The 17,009-nt window shown below is 49.5% G+C and overlaps 1 protein-coding gene across 2 annotated transcripts in view; it reads left to right on the top strand.

The window, feature by feature from the left end:
• The first annotated feature begins 370 nt into the window (after positions 1-370).
• Positions 371-17,009, top strand: part of LOC142503958 (coagulation factor XIII B chain-like) — a 31,759-nt gene continuing 15,120 nt past the window's right edge. The window contains exons 1-2 of one of the 2 annotated variants that reach the window (XM_075616967.1): positions 371-543; positions 15,682-15,858. In XM_075616967.1, coding sequence (XP_075473082.1) covers positions 456-543; positions 15,682-15,858 — 265 coding nt within the window. In that variant the 5' untranslated portion in view covers positions 371-455. Of the gene's footprint in view, positions 544-15,681; positions 15,881-17,009 lie in introns of both variants that reach the window. The other variant, XM_075616968.1, reaches the window with a different exon arrangement.

Here is a 17,009-nt window from a genome sequence, read left to right as displayed (position 1 = left end):
AAATGCTTTTTTTTAACATTTCTATACATTTTTTATTTTACCCAGGATTGAATCAATCCTGAGTAAAAAAAGTTTTTTTTTAAGCACTTGTTTTGCTCCTTTCGTTTTGGGAAAAGTTATACAATATGTACTGTATGAACCGTTCTGCAATTAATCTCATTGACTTTAGAAACAAATACGAGATCTAGATGTGTAAATACAAAAAAGTAACGATACTCTGAATACTAGAGACGTTGACACTATTAACTGTGTCTGTCCCTACTGGAAATTCAGCCCGGATCCTCTATTAAACAAACAGGGCATAGGTTACTCACAGGGCCTGTTACTAAGTGATGCAAACATAACTGGATGTCGAAATATATTTGGATTCAAACCAGCTTCAAAGCAGCATAACACCAGACAAGCAAAGAGCTGAGCATATACTGTACACTCATTACTGCGACAATTGCTTGGAAATGAAGGCCCAGGGATGTTTTATTCAATATATTATTCTTGCTGCTGTAACGTGTTCAGGAATCTCTTCTGCACAAGCAGACAACCAAGGTAAGGCTGTTAACAATCCTTTGTCTAAATGATGATAGAATTTACATTACATCTTTAAGGTGTCGGATCAGAGATAAACATTCCAAGACTTAGTTGATGTCAAGGGAGTTAACTATTTCACTGCTGGAGTTAAACACCAACAGCATAAGATTTAAATATGTGGGTGAACCTCCTTTAGATATTTAGGCTTCAATTCTCTAAATACAGTACATTCATTTAATGGTAGTTCTAGTTTGTAAGTCAAGTATTTAGTAACATCATTTTAAAAAAAATACCAATTTTCTGCTAGAAACTCTCATTTTTTGAGATCAGTCTCCCCTCAAATCAGACACAGTAGCCATATGTTTTACACTCATCTGCCCCTCTCTTTAGATCTCTGCTCTATTTTCTCACTTTGGGGAGAAAGAAGCATATGATGAGGAGAGCGAGAGAGACACGAGGGGCAGACAAAGGCATGAAGATAGAGGGGAACCAGAGAGTAAGGCAGACAGATATAGACAGGTGTATGGATGGATGGACAGGTGTATGGATGGAAGGACAGGTGTGTGCATGGCTGGTTTATGGGTAGTTGCTGCCCTAAGCAAACCTTCAGCCATGCACCCCTACCCTCACTTACAAATCTTGTGTATGCTGGTTAGATTTGCCCCATCCAGACCCAATCCTCTCCCCCACCCATTTTCTCTCTCCCACCCATACTAATTCCCTTTCCCTCACCCCTTTTCATCTTCACACCCCCTCTTCATCCTCTCACGCTCTCATCCTCTCAAATCCCCTCTAAAATTCCACTCAGTTAAAATTCCTTACCTGGCTGTGGAGGTCCTCCTTGGCACTGGAAGGTCTCACTTTCATCCAAGTCGCCAAGGTCAGAGCACTGGGGCAACCTCTTCCACAGATACCACCGCCCTCCTCCTCCTTTGCCATGCCATGCATCCTCCTCTGCTCTGCGACTGCTCTGATGCCTCCCACAAGTTGCACTGATAACATCACCCGCCTCACCCTACATGGTCCCCCAAAATGTGCCGTACTAAACTGCATAGTGGTTGCATTGGTCCTGCTTCCTCAACAACTTCTCCCCACATGCCTCCCTCCTTACGAGCGTCTCCCCCACATGCTGCCCTCCTCATCAGCTTTCCTCCACATACTCCCCCCCTCATCAGCTTCTCTTCCACATGCTCCCCTCCTCATCAGGTTCTCCTCCACATGCTCCCCTCTACACCGGCTTCTCCCCCACATGCTCCCCTCCTCACCAGATTCTCCCCCACATGCTCCCCTTCTCACCAGCTTCTCCACCTGCTCCCCTCCTCACCAGTTCTCTGCCCACATGCTCCTTCCTCACCTGCTTCTCCCCCACATGCTCCCCTCCTCACCAGCTTTTCCTCACCAGCTTCTCCCCCACATGCTCCCCTCCTCACCAGCTTCTCCACCTGCTCCCCTCCTCACCAGTTCTCTGCCCCACATGCTCCCTCCACACCAGCTTATTCCCTCACATGCTCCCATCCTCACCAGCTTCTCCCCCACATGCTCCCTCCTCACCAGCTTCTCCTCCACATGTTGATCTCCAAACCCGATTCTCCCCACATGCTCCACTTCACCAGCTTCTCATCACATGCTCCCCTCCTCACCAGCTTTTCTCCACATGCTCCCCTCCTCACCAGATTTTCTCCACATGCTCCCTCCTCACCAGCTTCTCCTCAACATGCTCCCTCCTCACCAGCTTATCCCCTCACATGCTCCACTCCTCATCAGCTTATCCCCCACATGCTCCCCTCCTCACCAGCTTCTCCTCCACATGCTCCCCTCCTAACCAGCTTCTGCCCCACATGCTCCCTCCTCATCTGCTTCTCCCCCACATGCTCCCCTCCTCACCAGTTTCTCCTCACCAGCTTCTCATCCACATGCTCCCTTCCTCACCAGCTTCTGCCCCACATGCTCCCTCCTCACCAGCTTCTCCCCAACATGCTCCCCTCCTCACCAGCTTATCCCCTCATATGCTCCCCTCCTCACCAGCTTCTCCCCCACATGCTCCCTCCTCACCAGCTTCTCCTCCACATGTTGCTCTCCTAACCCAATTCTCCCCCACATGCCCCCGCTTCACCAGCTTCTCCCCACATGCTCCCCTCCTCATCAGATTTTCTCTACATGCTCCCCTCCTCACCAGCTTCTCCCCAACATGCTCCCCTCCACACCATCTTATCCCCTCACATGCTCCCCTCCTCACCAGCTTCTCCCTCACATGCTCCCTCCTCACCAGCTTCTCCTCCACATGTTGATCTCCAAACCCGATTCTCCCCACATGCTCCGCTTCACCAGCTTCTCATCACATGCTCCCCTCCTCACCAGCTTTTCTCCACATGCTCCCCTCCTCACCAGATTTTCTCCACATGCTCCCTCCTCACCAGCTTCTCCCCAACATGCTCCCCTCCTCACCAGCTTATCCCAACACATGCTCCCCTCCTCATCAGCTTATCCCCCACATGCTCCCCTCCTCACCAGCTTCTGCTCCACATGCTCCCCTCCTCACCAGCTTCTGCCCCACATGCTCCCTCCTCACCTGATTCTCCCCCACATGCTCCCCTCCTCACCATCTTCTCCTCACCAGCTTCTCCCCAACATGCTCCCCTCCTCACCAGCTTATCCCCCACATGCTCCCCTCCTCACCAGCTTCTCCTCCACATGCTCCCCTCCTCACCAGCTTCTGCCCCACATGCTCCCTCCTCACCTGCTTCTCCCCCACATGCTCCCCTCCTCACCAGCTTCTCCTCACCAGCTTCTCTTCCACATGCTCCCTTCCTCACCAGCTTCTGCCCCACATGCTCCCTCCTCACCAGTTCTCCCCAACATGCTCCCCTCCTCACCAGCTTATCCCCTCATATGCTCCCCTCCTCACCAGCTTCTCCCCTCACATGCTCCCCTCCTCACCAGCTTCTCCTCACCAGCTTCTCCTCCACATGCTCCCTTCCTCACCATCTTCTGCTCCACATGCTACCTCCTCACCAGCTTCTCCCCAACATGCTCCTCTCCTCACCAGCTTATCCCCTCACATGCTCCCCTCCTCACCTGCTTATCCCCCACATGCTCCCCTCCTCACCAGCTTCTCCTCCACATGCTCCCCTCCTCACCAACTTCTGCCCCACATGCTCCCTCCTCATCTGATTCTCCCCCACATGCTCCCCTCCTCTCCAAATTCTCCCCCCACATGCTCCCCTTCTCACCAGCTTCTCCTCCACCTGCTCCCCTCCTCACCAGCTTCTGCCCACATGCTCCTTCCTCACCTGCTTCTCCCCCACATGCTCCCTCCTCACCAGCTTCTCCTCCACATGTTGCTCTCCTAACCCGATTCTCCCCCACATGCCCCCGCTTCACCAGCTTCTCCCCACATGCTCCCCTCCTCATCAGATTTTCTCTACATGCTCCCCTCCTCTCCAGCGTCTCCCCAACATGTTCCCCTCCTCACCAGCTTATCCCCCCACATGCTCCCCTCCTCACCAGCTTATCCCCCCACATGCTCCCCTCCTCACCAGCTTCTGCCCTACATGCTTCCTCCTCATCTGCTTCTCCCCCACGTACTCCCTCCTCACCAGTTTCTCCCCTCCTCAACAGCTTCTCTCCCACATACTCCCTCCTCACCTGCTTCTCCCCACATGTTCCCCTCCAAACAAGCTTTTCCCCCATGTTCCCTGCTTCACCATCTTCTCCTCCACATGCTCCCCTCTTCACCAGCTTCTTCTTCCAACATGCTTTCTCCCACACATGCTCCCCTCCTCACCAGCATCTCCACAACATGCTCCCCTCCTCACCATTTTCTCTCTCACATGTTCCCCTACTAACCAGCTTCTTTCCACATGCTCCCCTCCTCACCAGTTTCTCCTCCACACATTCTCCTCCTCATCAGCTTCTCCCACACATGCTCCCCTCCTCACCAGCTTCTCCACCACATGCTCACCTCTTCGCCAGCTTCTCACCCACATGCTTCCCTACCTAACCATAGTCTCCCCCACATGTCCCCTGCCTTACCAGCTTATCCCCACATGTTCCCCTCCTCACCAGATTCTCCCCTCATGCTCCCAACCTCATCAGCTTCTCCCCACATGCTCCCCTCCTCACCAGCTTTTCCCCCACATACTCCCTTCCTCACCAGCTTCTACCCCACATGTTCCCTGCCTTACCAGCTTCTCCCCACATGCTCCCCTCCTCACCATCATCTCCCCACATGTATCTCGCCTTACCAGCTTCTCCCCACATGCGCCCCTTCTCACCAGATTCTCCCCACATGCTTTCCTTGTCACTAGCTTATCCCCCACAAGCTATCCTCCTCACCAGCTTCTCCGCACATGCTCCCCTCCTCACCATATTCTCTCCCACATGTTCCCCACCTCACCAGCTTCTCCCCACATGCTCCCCTCCTCACCAGCTTCTCCTCACCAGCTTCTCCTCCACATGCTCCCATCCTCACCAGCTTCTGCCCCACATGCTCCCTCCTCACCAGTTCTCCCCAACATGCTCCCCTCCTCACCAGCTTATCCCCTCATATGCTCCCCTCCTCACCAGCTTCTCCCCCACATGCTCCCTCCTCACCAGCTTCTCCTCCACATGTTGATCTCCAAACCCGATTCTCCCCACATGCTCCGCTTCACCAGCTTCTCATCACATGCTCCCCTCCTCACCAGCTTTTCTCCACATGCTCCCCTCCTCACCAGATTTTCTCCACATGCTCCCTCCTCACCAGCTTCTCCCCAACATGCTCCCCTCCTCACCAGGTAATCCCCTCACATGCTCCCCTCCTCACCAGCTTCTCCTCACCAGCTTCTCCTCCACATGCTCCCTTCCTCACCAGCTTCTGCCCCACATGCTACCTCCTCACCAGCTTCTCCCCAACATGCTCCTCTCCTCACCAGCTTATCCCCTCACATGCTCCCCTCCTCACCTGCTTATCCCCCACATGCTCCCCTCCTCACCAGCTTCTCCTCCACATGCTCCCCTCCTCACCAACTTCTGCCCCACATGCTCCCTCCTCATCTGATTCTCCCCCACATGCTCCCCTCCTCTCCAAATTCTCCCCCCACATGCTCCCCTCCTCACCAGCTTCTCCACCTGCTCCCTCCTCACCAGCTTCTGCCCACATGCTCCTTCCTTACCTGCTTCTCCCCCACATGCTCCCTCCTCACCAGCTTCTCCTCCACATGTTGCTCTCCTAACCCGATTCTCCCCCACATGCCCCCTCCTCACCAGTTTCTCCTCCACACTTTCTCCTCCTCATCAGCTACTCTGCCACATGCTCACCTCTTCAACAGCTTCTCACCTACATGCTTCCCTTCCTAACCATAGTCTCCCCCACATGTCCCCTGCCTTACCAGCTTATCCCCACATGTTCCCCTCCTCACCAGCTTCTCCCCTCATGCTCCCAACCTCATCAGCTTCTCCCCACATGCTCCCCTCCTCACCAGCTTTTCCCCCACATACTCCCTTCCTCACCAGCTTCTACCCCACATGTTCCCTGCCTTACCAGCTTCTCCCCAAATGCTCCCCTCCTCACCATCTTCTCCCCACATGTATCTCGCCTTACCAGCTTCTCCTCACATGCGCCCCTTCTCACCAGATTCTCCCCACATGCTTTCCTTGTGACTAGCTTATCCCCCACAAGCTATCCTCCTCACCAGCTTCTCCGCACATGCTCCCCTCCTCACCATATTCTCTCCCACATGTTCCCCACCTCACCAGCTTCTCCCCACATGGTCCCCTCCTCACCAGCTTCTCCTCACCAGCTTCTCCTCCACATGCTCCCTTCCTCACCAGCTTCTGCCCCACATGCTCCCTCCTCACCAGTTCTCCCCAACATGCTCCCCTCCTCACCAGCTTATCCCCTCATATGCTCCCCTCCTCACCAGCTTCTCCCCCACATGCTCCCTCCTCACCAGCTTCTCCTCCACATGTTGATCTCCAAACCCAATTCTCCCCCACATGCTCTGCTTCACCAGCTTCTCATCACATGCTCCCCTCCTCACCAGCTTTTCTCCACATGCTCCCCTCCTCACCAGATTTTCTCCACATGCTCCCTCCTCACCAGCTTCTCCCCAACATGCTCCCCTCCTCACCAGCTTATCCCCTCACATGCTCCCCTCCTCACCAGCTTCTCCCCACATGCTCCGCTCATCACCAGCGTTTCCGCACATGCTCACCTCCTCACCAGCTTCTCTCCCACATGCTCCCCTCCTCACCAGCTTCTCTCCAACATGCTCCCCTCATCTCCAACTTCTCCCCATACGTTCTCCTCCTCTCCAGCTTCCCCCCCACATTCTCCCCATCCCACCTCTCTCCCCCCACCCCTTTCCCTTCTCTCTTACCTCCTCCTTCGATTTTACACCACCCCTCCCTCCTTCATTTTTACACCCCCCTTCCATGTTGTTATACATGTCAGTGAACCAAGATGTTCATTTTTTCAAAGATTTAACTCTTAATGAGTTTTGAAGCACACTTTTCTACTTTAAACTAACATTCTGTTTTGTTGTTTTTAAATAATATCTTATAATTTTTTAGACTACCTCAAATTCTTCAAGAAAATACATCTTTGAAGAAGCCAAAACGTGCAGTAGATAAATTACTGATATGTTGTGTTTTGATATGTTGTGCACGTATCCTAGGATTACATGATAACTTCCTGTATTCTATCAACAGATTACATAATGAAAATGACTATTGTGCATATTTCCTGGGGGTTTTTTGCGCTGAATTTAGCAAATTCCAGCTCTTCAACTTTTATTCACTTTGCAGCTAATGGGGTTTTGGAACACTCAACATTACTATATGTGATGGTTTACCTACAAGATTTTTTAGGGAGGGGGCACAGAGTGAAACAGGGTGGTAATAGAGGCAGGCGGTGGGGACATGATGATACGTGGCGGAGGGCTGCCAGTGAAGCAGAGGAGCTGCCGGCAGAGGAGTTGGGAGTTGTACAGAGGCAGAGTAGGATGGCTGGGGAGGAGCGTGCCCCAGCGGTCCAACCCAGAGGTCTTTCTTACTTCTGGGGGCTATGCTGCTACAGCCCGTGCTCCTCCCCGGCTGTCCTGCTCTGCATCTGTGCAACTCCTGGGGCCTCGTCCATGGTGGCGCTGAGCGGGCGCTCACGCTCATGATGAAACACATTGCTGCAATGTGTGTGGCCAGGGTGAGCGAGGGCCCGCACATGCACAGCACTTACCTGTTTGGCAAGACAACCAAATTTGATTTGGCTGCTCGCTGATGTGTCACGTGAACGGCTCACCCAATGAGGGCGAACCAGCTCCGTGACGTAATGGCTGCGCCCCTGACACGCCCCTTCGAGCATGAAACTGGCTGGCCAGGAAATGCCCAGCACCTGACACCACAGCGCTCGAGCGGCGCTCCCACCCTGGCAGCAGCCTAACTCCTCTGCTGGCTGCTCTTCTGCTTCACTCTGACTGCCCGCCACGTACCATTATCGACTGCCTGCCTCTATTACCACCCTTTCCCAAAGGTAGACATGGAGGAGGAGGAGGAGGAGGAAGAGGATAGGGAGAGAGCTGGAGTGGGGGGAGAGCTGGAGGAGGGATGATGAGTTGGAGAGATGATGGGGAGAGAGAGTATCAGAGAGAGGATTGGGGGGAAGAAATAAATTAAAGTCAGTATTATCTTTTTTTTTTCAACTTCAAGTTTATTGTACGGAGTTTACTATCACAGTGCAAAAAAGAAAAATAAATATCTCTTGTATAACATTTCAGTGTGACACCTAAGTTTCCTCCTGAGTACCTGCGCAGCATAAACAATGATATCTCTCCAGCTTACTATGTGGTACCTTAGTGTAATTACGCTTATAGGTAAAATAAAATAAGGCTGGGGGAGGGGAAGGGGAAAGATAGGGGGGGGGGGTGGTGACCACATGGACGCGGGCCTCTCCTGTTGTTATGATGGGATTTATGTTCAGTTCGCGATTTGCCTCATCCATCAGCTCTTGTTGGTTTAGCTCTTGAACCTCTTATGCCCTACTGCTGCCCGGTGTATGGCCAGGGAGCCCACTGGGATGCTCTCGCCCTTTGAGTGAAAATGCATTTTGAGCTATCATCGCCAGATAGTGGTTACTTCTACCCCTGGGATATCTGTCTGTTCCCACCAAGGTGACCAGACTTTTAGATATTTGGCGCCAGTGTCATTAACCAAGCTCGTTAACTTTTCCATCTGGCATATGTACCACATTCGATTTCGAATCTTTGGGATGTTTGGGATCTCGGGTTGTTTCCACATAGCTGCGATCTCGCACCTCGTTGCTGTTGCGAAATGTGCAACTAGTTTATTTCCAGTTTTAGATAAACCCGGCCACGGCCTATTCAGCAGGAACAGCCACGGGTCCGGGGGAATTGTGAGGTCGAAAATCCTCTGGATCCAATTTCTAATTTCTTCCCAAATGGGTGAGATTTGAGGGCAAGACCACTGCATGTGCAACAGGTCCGCCGATTCTCCACACTGCTTTGGGCACAGTGGGGAGTATCCTGGCACAAACATTGATAATTTCAGCGGGGTGAGGTACCATCTCATTAATACTTTATATGCATTTTCCTTCAAAGTCGTACAAATAGAGCTTTTGGCGGCTGCCTCTAGTATGGCCGACCAGTCCTCCTCCTCTAGGGCTTCTCCCAGATCCGTCTCCCACTCTAGTTTCTGTTCTTGTTGTGCATTTCCAGAACCCACTATTTCTCCGTAGATCTGCGATGTAAGTCCCCGTGTGTCTGTTTCTGTCAGACAGAGCTTTTCAAATGTAGTTAATGGCGGGTATGGCGTGTGCTTGTTAAAGTACGCCCTGATCTGGAGGTACCGGAAAAATTCAGAGTGTGGGATGCTTTTCTCGGATCTAAGTTGTTCAAATGATTTGACTTTATTTGGTATCCCCTCCAGATCTCTAAGCCGAATATATCTAGATTGTTTCCAGATCCCTGAGGTGTTATCTGCTAGTCCTGGCGCAAAGTCGGGGTTTCCCTACAACGGGGACATCAGTGAATGTTTGGATGTTAAGGTATATTTAAATTTAGAGGCCTCCCAAATCGACAATGAGTTGATCATCGAGGAAAGCGGCCGGTCAGCCCATTTAACGGCTGTTTTAGGTAACCAAAGCAGATTGTCTAACTCCAATGGGAAGCAGACCGATTTTTCCAGATCCACCCATCTTTTTAATGCTGGGTTGGTCTGCCATTGTATGAGTTGACACAATTGCACCGCTTTATAATAAGATACCAGGCAAGGTACCGCTAGTCCCTGTCCGAATTGTCTTTCTCGTAATTGTCTTGTTTACTCTCGGTTTTTTTCCTCCCCATACAAAATTGGAGATTTCAGACTGAAGTGAGAGTATTTCCTTCAGTCTCAGTGGTACTGGCAGAGTCTGAAAGAGGTATAGGATACGGGGGAGGATATTCATCTTTACACTATGTATCCTACCAATCCAGGAGATCCTATATGGCATCCCCTTTCTCAGATACTCTTTAAGAGTTCGAATCAGTTTGGGATAATTTGCTTCGTAGATGCCTTTATAGTGTTTAGTGATATGGACTCCTAGATACTTAAAGTGTTTTGGTTGCCAATTGAAATTTAAGTTCAGACTCAGTAGTTTTTCTGTTGCTTTTGGGAGGCTGATATTTAGGGCCTCTGATTTGGTTTGATTAATTTTAAATCCAGATATCTTATTAAATTTTTCCAACAGCTCAAACAGGTTCGGCAGAGAGGAAAGGGTCCTGGAGATCACCAGTAAGATGTCGTCAGCGTACAGGGCAACCTTGTGGGATTTTGAATCTATAGTAATCCCTGAGATATCCGGGTTGTTACGGATCTGCGCCGCTAGAGGTTCCATACACAGGGCGAATAAAAGGGGAGATAATGGGCACCCCTGTGCCACTTTTGATTTGGAATGTGTTTGATGGGAAGCCCTGGTGTATGACCCTAGCAGCGAGGCCAGAGTACAACGCCATTATTGCGCCACTCATCTTATCCCCAAAGCCAAATGCTCCAAGCGTCTGTTGTAGGTAAGGCCAATCAATCCTGTCAAAAGCTTTTTCTGCATCCAGACTTAACATCATAGCTTGTATTTTCTTATTATTGGCTATCTCTAGCAGATCAATAATTCGTCGGGTGTTGTCCGCTGCTTGTCTATCTTTAATAAAGCCGACTTGATCTGGATGTATAAGTCTGGGCAGGATGTTGCTCAACCTATTGGCTATTAGTTTGGTGTATATTTTGACGTCAGAATTAATGAGGGAGATTGGGCGATAACTTTTGCAAATTTGCGGATCTTTTCCTTCTTTATAAATCACTGAGATAGATGCTTGGAGCATCCGCTCCGGAAACGGGGCTCTCGCCAAAACGGCGTTAAACATTCGGAGCAGCCATGGGGCTAGGTTCTTAATGAACTTCTTATAATACAGCCCTGTATAGCCATCTGGGCCCGGAGCCTTTGAAGGCTTAAGGTCAGTGATGACCTGGGAAAGTTCCTCTAATGTGAACTCTGCTCCCAACACCTCTCTGTCCAACTCGGTCAGCCCCGTCAGACTGGCGCTCGCCAGAAAATCTTCTGCGGCCCTTGCGGTTTTGGCATTATGCACCACTTTCTCTCCATCATATAGATTTTCATAAAATGATTTGAATTCTTCCACTATGTTTTTCGGATTGGATGTAGAGGCTCCAGTTTTTAAGCGGATCGCCTGTATGTTATAATTTGATTGTTTGTTCTGTAATTTGCGTGCTAGCATGGTATCTGGCCTGTTTGCCTTTTCATAGTATTTCCTTTTTGACCAACTCAATGATTTGTCTGCCTGCGAGGTCATCAGTAGATTAAGTTCAATTTTGGTATTCTTTATCTCAGCCAATATCTGAGTGTCAGTTCCTTTTTTGTGTCTTGTCATAAAGGTGTGTAGTTTGCTTTGGAGTGCTACCACTTTCTTGTTCCTCTCTCTCTTTCTGTGATCTGCTATGCCAATTAATGTGTCCCTTATGGTTGCCTTATGGGCCTCCCAGAGGGTAAAGTCTGATTTTACCGAACCATAGTTTATACTAAAGAATTGGTTTATTTCCTCACTCACTGCGTCACATAGATCTGGGATTTTCAAGAGTGACTCATTAAGTTTCCAGTTTGTGCCAGGTCTATCAGAACGAATTTGAGTGCACCGTAGCTCTATTGGTGCATGGTCGGACTATGAAATATCATGGATCCCTGTATGGGAGACAAAGGGGACTAGTCTACTAGAGATGAAGAAATAGTCGATTCTGCTATATGCGTCATGGGGGTGGGAATAAAAGGTATAATTTTCCTCTGTGGGGTGCAGCCTGCTTCCCCGCAATCTGCCGCAGTGAACACGCCGTGGGACAGCTGTATTCCATCAGGCTGCTGTATCCACGCTGTGGGGCTGCTGCCCTGCATCACGGCGGCTTGAGCGGCACAAAAAGCATTCAAGGGAGACGTGAGAGGAGAAGGGAATTCATCCGGTGATCGTTACCCACCATTTGTTGCTGACTGGTAACATGTCCACAACATGTACTGCTAGTAAATTTTAAATTGATGTACGTGCAATACTCACCTGTTTTATCACATTATAATTTTATATATACTGCACTATGAGGTTTTATGCGCTGTTTCTTTTGTCGTTGTTTCTTCACTCCTAGGTGTGCCTGTACGATCTAGCTTCGGGTTCATCGTAAGATTAAAGTCACCCGCTAGGATAATGTGGCCTTTGGCTACCTGGTGCAGTTTTTGAAAGAACTCTCTGAAAAATTTGTGGCTTTGCTCACAAGGAGCGTACAGCGAAGCCAGAGTCACCGGTTGTTCGTGAATAGTTCCAACGACAATCAGGAATCTGCCCTCGCCGTCACTCCTGAGTGTCTGCAGTGTGAAGGGAACGCTATTGTGGAAGAGAATCCCTACCCCTCGTTTTTTTTCTGTCGCCGACGCTAGGTAGAATTGTGTGTAGTGCTTATCTAGATATTTAGGGGAGCTACTGGTGCTGAAGTGAGTCTCCTGGAGGAGGAGAATTTCTGCTTGTTTTCGTTTGTAATCTATGAATGCGGCTTTCTGTTTTATGGGGCTGTTAAAGCCGTTAACATTATTAGATAAGATATTTAACGCCATTTACATTTCGGTATGTGTATACGGCGTCTCGCTGTGATACTGTACTTGTGTATCTTGACCCTGATTATGTGGGTGAAACCTGCGCGAACACTGAGGATCCCGTATGGAGTGGTCTTCTGTGACCTTCTACTGGGGGGGCCCCGCGTCCCGAGGAGGGGAAGTGACCTGGGGGGGGGGGGAGGGGGGGTAGGGAGGGAACATGGAAACGTATAACAAATAAAAGAAAAACAAAAAGAGCCGTTTCTGGGATGAGCCAGATCCGGCTCTTCTGCCCTACGGACTGGACAGCTGCCTGGCACCGGTGGGATGGGCTACCAGGCCTTCTTAGTTCTGTCCTCTGTAGGGTTGAGCGGGTCCCATGAACTAATTCCATGAGACACCTCATGAGGCGCCGACGTATTACCAGGGTATATCGCACCGGCAATTGTGGCGTAAGATAGATTGTGGCACAGTGTGGGTGTAGTGTACCATGTTATGCGTAGGTAGCTTTGAGTTAACTTAGCTTTAGCTGAGCAGCCGCAGCTGGACGCCCGGAGACCTCCCACTGATCGGGCGTTTTTTCCCGTATCTGTCGCCGCACCTCCCCCTTCCATGTTTTATTCTCCATCCCATATCTCATCCGGGCCCGCCGGTGAGGGTAGGACCGAGTCAGGGTCTATGCCGCTGCTGGGTAAAGGTGTGCGAGAGCCGGACCCCCTCGTGAGTATCTCCGAGCTCCCAGTCCCGCCGCCTGCTGAGGAAGCAAAAGAGAAACAAGAAAACGTAAGATACAACAACATTTAACTATCTCCTAAGCTAGGCAACGATCTACTTAGTGTAACAGTGATATACATCTCTAACAGTAACTATACAACTTTGAACAGACAATTTGAACTTTTCAAACGGGGGATAGCCAAGGTAAGCAATTCCCATCCCGCCCCCATCCCGCCCCCCTCCCGCCAGACATGTCCCGATCTGAGTGTGGCCATAGGCTAAAGGTCTGGGCTAGAGGACTAGGTTCCGCTACAAACAGTGGCCCACCCAGTTTATATTTGTGGTGTCTCCGGGGGGCCGAGCAACAGACTAAGCTGGTCACCCCTCTTCATCTAAATCCTAGGGGCCCTAATACTCTAGCGGTAATGTCCTCCGGGTAAGCCATCCCCCTCCCTCCCCCTGTAAATCCTGTGGTTGAGTCTTCTTAATCTCGGGTCTCTGAATGATCACCGCCTGTCGTGCCAGATCCGCATTGTCCAAGTGTGTGCGTAGATTCCTGTCGCGGGGGTCGCGGGGTCAGACGGTAGGCGCACATAATACGTCATCCTCATGACGCGCTGCTGTCCTCCAAGCTGCGGCGCCGCCTCCACTGCCTTCGCGCCCCCAGCCTGAATTCCCGCCACACGTCTCCGGAGATGGCTGCCTTCTTCTATTGTAGCCTGCAGTACCTGTAAGTGACCACCAGGGGGGGGGGGGGGGCGATGAAAAAAAACTTCTGCTGGCGGCCATGCATTCTGAGGAGGGGAAATGGGGAAAGTCTCCTTTAATAGCTTAATTGGACTTGGCTGCTGTAGAGGAACTCGGCTTTTCAATGGGCAGAAGCCGCGGAGGTCCCCACGCAGGACGTCTCCAGCGCTGGATCAGGCTCCGGATTAAGGTGAGAAGGTTGGGAGGGACCGGGGCTAGGGGTTCTCTGCAGCAGACCCATCCTGGTCAGGAAAGCGTCGCCATCTTCTGCCTTCCGCAACGTGTTTGCGACCCCATTTTTGATTACAAGGAGGGCAAACGGAAATAGCCAACGATATTTAATCCCCTTTTCTTGTAGAATCTTTGTAACTGGACCCAGATTTCTGCGTCTAGCGAGGGTGGCGGGCGAGAGATCCTGTAAATCTGGAGTTTGAACCCCTCAAACTCCACGGATCTTGCCTCTCTTGCAATCTGGCAAATAGAGTCTTTTATCCGGTAATAGTGGAAACGCACTATGATATCTCGTGGGGGGTCTCCTGCTTGTGGCTTTGAACGCAGCGCCCTATGGCACCGGTCCAGGTGCAGATCCTGCTCAGTTTTATCTGGGAGCATATGCTCCAGCCATCTTTGCACAAAGTCCTCGGGGTCATTGATGGTTTCTGACCCCCCTTATGCGTATATTATTCCTGCGGTCCCAGTTCTCGCTATCCTCTTGCTTATCAGCAATCTCGCGGACCTTCTCCTCCAGTTGGGAGACATTTTTATTAGTTTGCTGTAGGGCCTTCGTGTTAGCATCCATTTTTGTTTCCAGGGTCCCTGTCCGCTCGCCCACTCCGTCGAGGTCCTTTCTTAGGTCCCACAGTTCTCTGCGGAAGAACTGCTTCATTTCCCCGCAGAATTTGCGGAGATCTTTTCTCCTGACCAGATCCTGGTCGTCCGCTTGCGGGGCCAGTCTCTCACTATCCGACTCTGGTTGCATGGTGGGTGTAGGTGAGACGGAGCCTCCTGTTACCGCCGGGGTGCTTTTATTAAAATATGTCTTGACCGAGGGGTCCTTTTGTTTAGACTTCACCCTGGTTGGCATCCCTCGGTGTTCTAACAGGTGTATCTGCCTAAGGGAGGGTGTCGTATTGATTTTTAGTGCCGCTTTTATTAAAAATTCATGCCGGTGTGAAGAGAGCTAGAGACCTATGCTTCCATTCACCCTGGCTTCGCGCATGCGCCTCTCCCAGTCAGTATTATCTTATACTGCTTTGCTGATTTATTTTAGAACAAACCTATTACATTGATCATGTTTTACTGTTTAAAAATGTTATACTGAGTAATAAAGAAAACTCATGTGATTCGGATTACATCAGGCAGGGGTGGCCCGACTAATACTGTACCATGGATGAAAAGGGGTGTAAAAAGTTTGCTCACCCCTGTATTAGGTAACACTGTGGCTGGGTTAATGAACCTCTGATGCTAGAAGGACTTGCAATGCCTTATTTTGTATTTTTAACTGACGAGTACAAAAGAGTAAAGATGTTATGAAATCTTACAACTAAACCCAGGCTAACAAAAACCATCTGTTTGCTTTTTAGGGACATGCAAAATGTCACCTTTGGATCATGGACACATCGTGCCAAATAAAAGTTTGTTTGAAACAGGAGAACACCTGCAGTATAAATGTGATATGGGTTACATGAGCCCGCTGAGAAATATCGTGGATGAGGTCGAGTGTCTATCCACTGGCTGGTCAACTATTCCACAATGTGTTGGTACATTATCTGGTCTATAGAAGTATGGAGTACTTCAACCTACAAATGTCTAGAGATGTACTGTAGAATTGCCTGCTAAATGCTACTGCTACTGATGCCTGTAGAATTGCCAACTAAATTCCAGGTCACCATGAGGTTCTGGTACAGTCTTCATTTCCCAAAGTGTATTTTCTCAAGGATTGAAGATGACAGAATTACAGAGAATCACAATATTATTACAAAGGAAGATTGAAATCTCATGATCACCTGTATGATCTCATCATAATCCTTTATAATTGCTGACTTCTAATGAAAGCGCCCGCTGCTCCTAACGTCACTGCACATACTTACTAACACACGGATACACATACAAACACACGCCTGTGCACGCAGGAAATGAAAACATAAAGGTTCAGCTCCACGTACCGGGTTAAGACAAGTATTAAACAGTTCACGGCTAGAATAACAGAGCTGCGTTAAATCCGGGCTCATAACGGGACGTGGCCTAAAACAGGAGAGGTTGTTATTTTTCCAAAGGTCAACACGTATCCTCAAATCTAATAATATACAAAAATATATATATGCTAAAATATGCCATTTCTGATTACATATGGAGGGGCACTCAATTCTGAACGTTATTAATGCAGGTATATACCTACACTGATAACTGACCGGGAGTGACCCGGGAGTGGAACATATCCTACTGTATGAGCTGAACTATAAGCATATTTTATACTCGGTACAGAGATTGAGACATTGTGAACGGTATAATATTTGTACTGTATTCACCTACTCTTGCTGTCCTTATACATCCACACAGCTACATTAACCTCAATCGGATTAGTTTGGATACTATCCCTTATCCCAGACAGATTACTGTTGGTTAGTGTTATGTTCAGTATACACTCCTTTACCTGTGCAGGTAGCCAGCTCCCCACCAGGGTTTTTAGATTCTGTATCCATCACTGTAAATAATTTTCTCTCACATTGTTATTGACGTGAATTATTATTATGTCATAAAATTTGTTTTAATACTATTCTGTTGACCTATCAAGAAAGCCCCTTGATGGAATATTTCAATCCCTGGATGACTATATATCCACCATATAGGATTCAATGAGTGCACATTATTAGGGGTTTCTGTGGTTTATCCTCTCTTTGGATTAACTTTT

This window comes from Ascaphus truei, chromosome 10 (genome assembly GCF_040206685.1).
Source record: "Ascaphus truei isolate aAscTru1 chromosome 10, aAscTru1.hap1, whole genome shotgun sequence".
Classification (NCBI taxonomy): domain Eukaryota; kingdom Metazoa; phylum Chordata; class Amphibia; order Anura; family Ascaphidae; genus Ascaphus; species Ascaphus truei.
The sequence above is the reverse complement of the archived record's forward strand: the minus strand, read 5'-3'. Positions and strand labels throughout refer to the sequence as shown.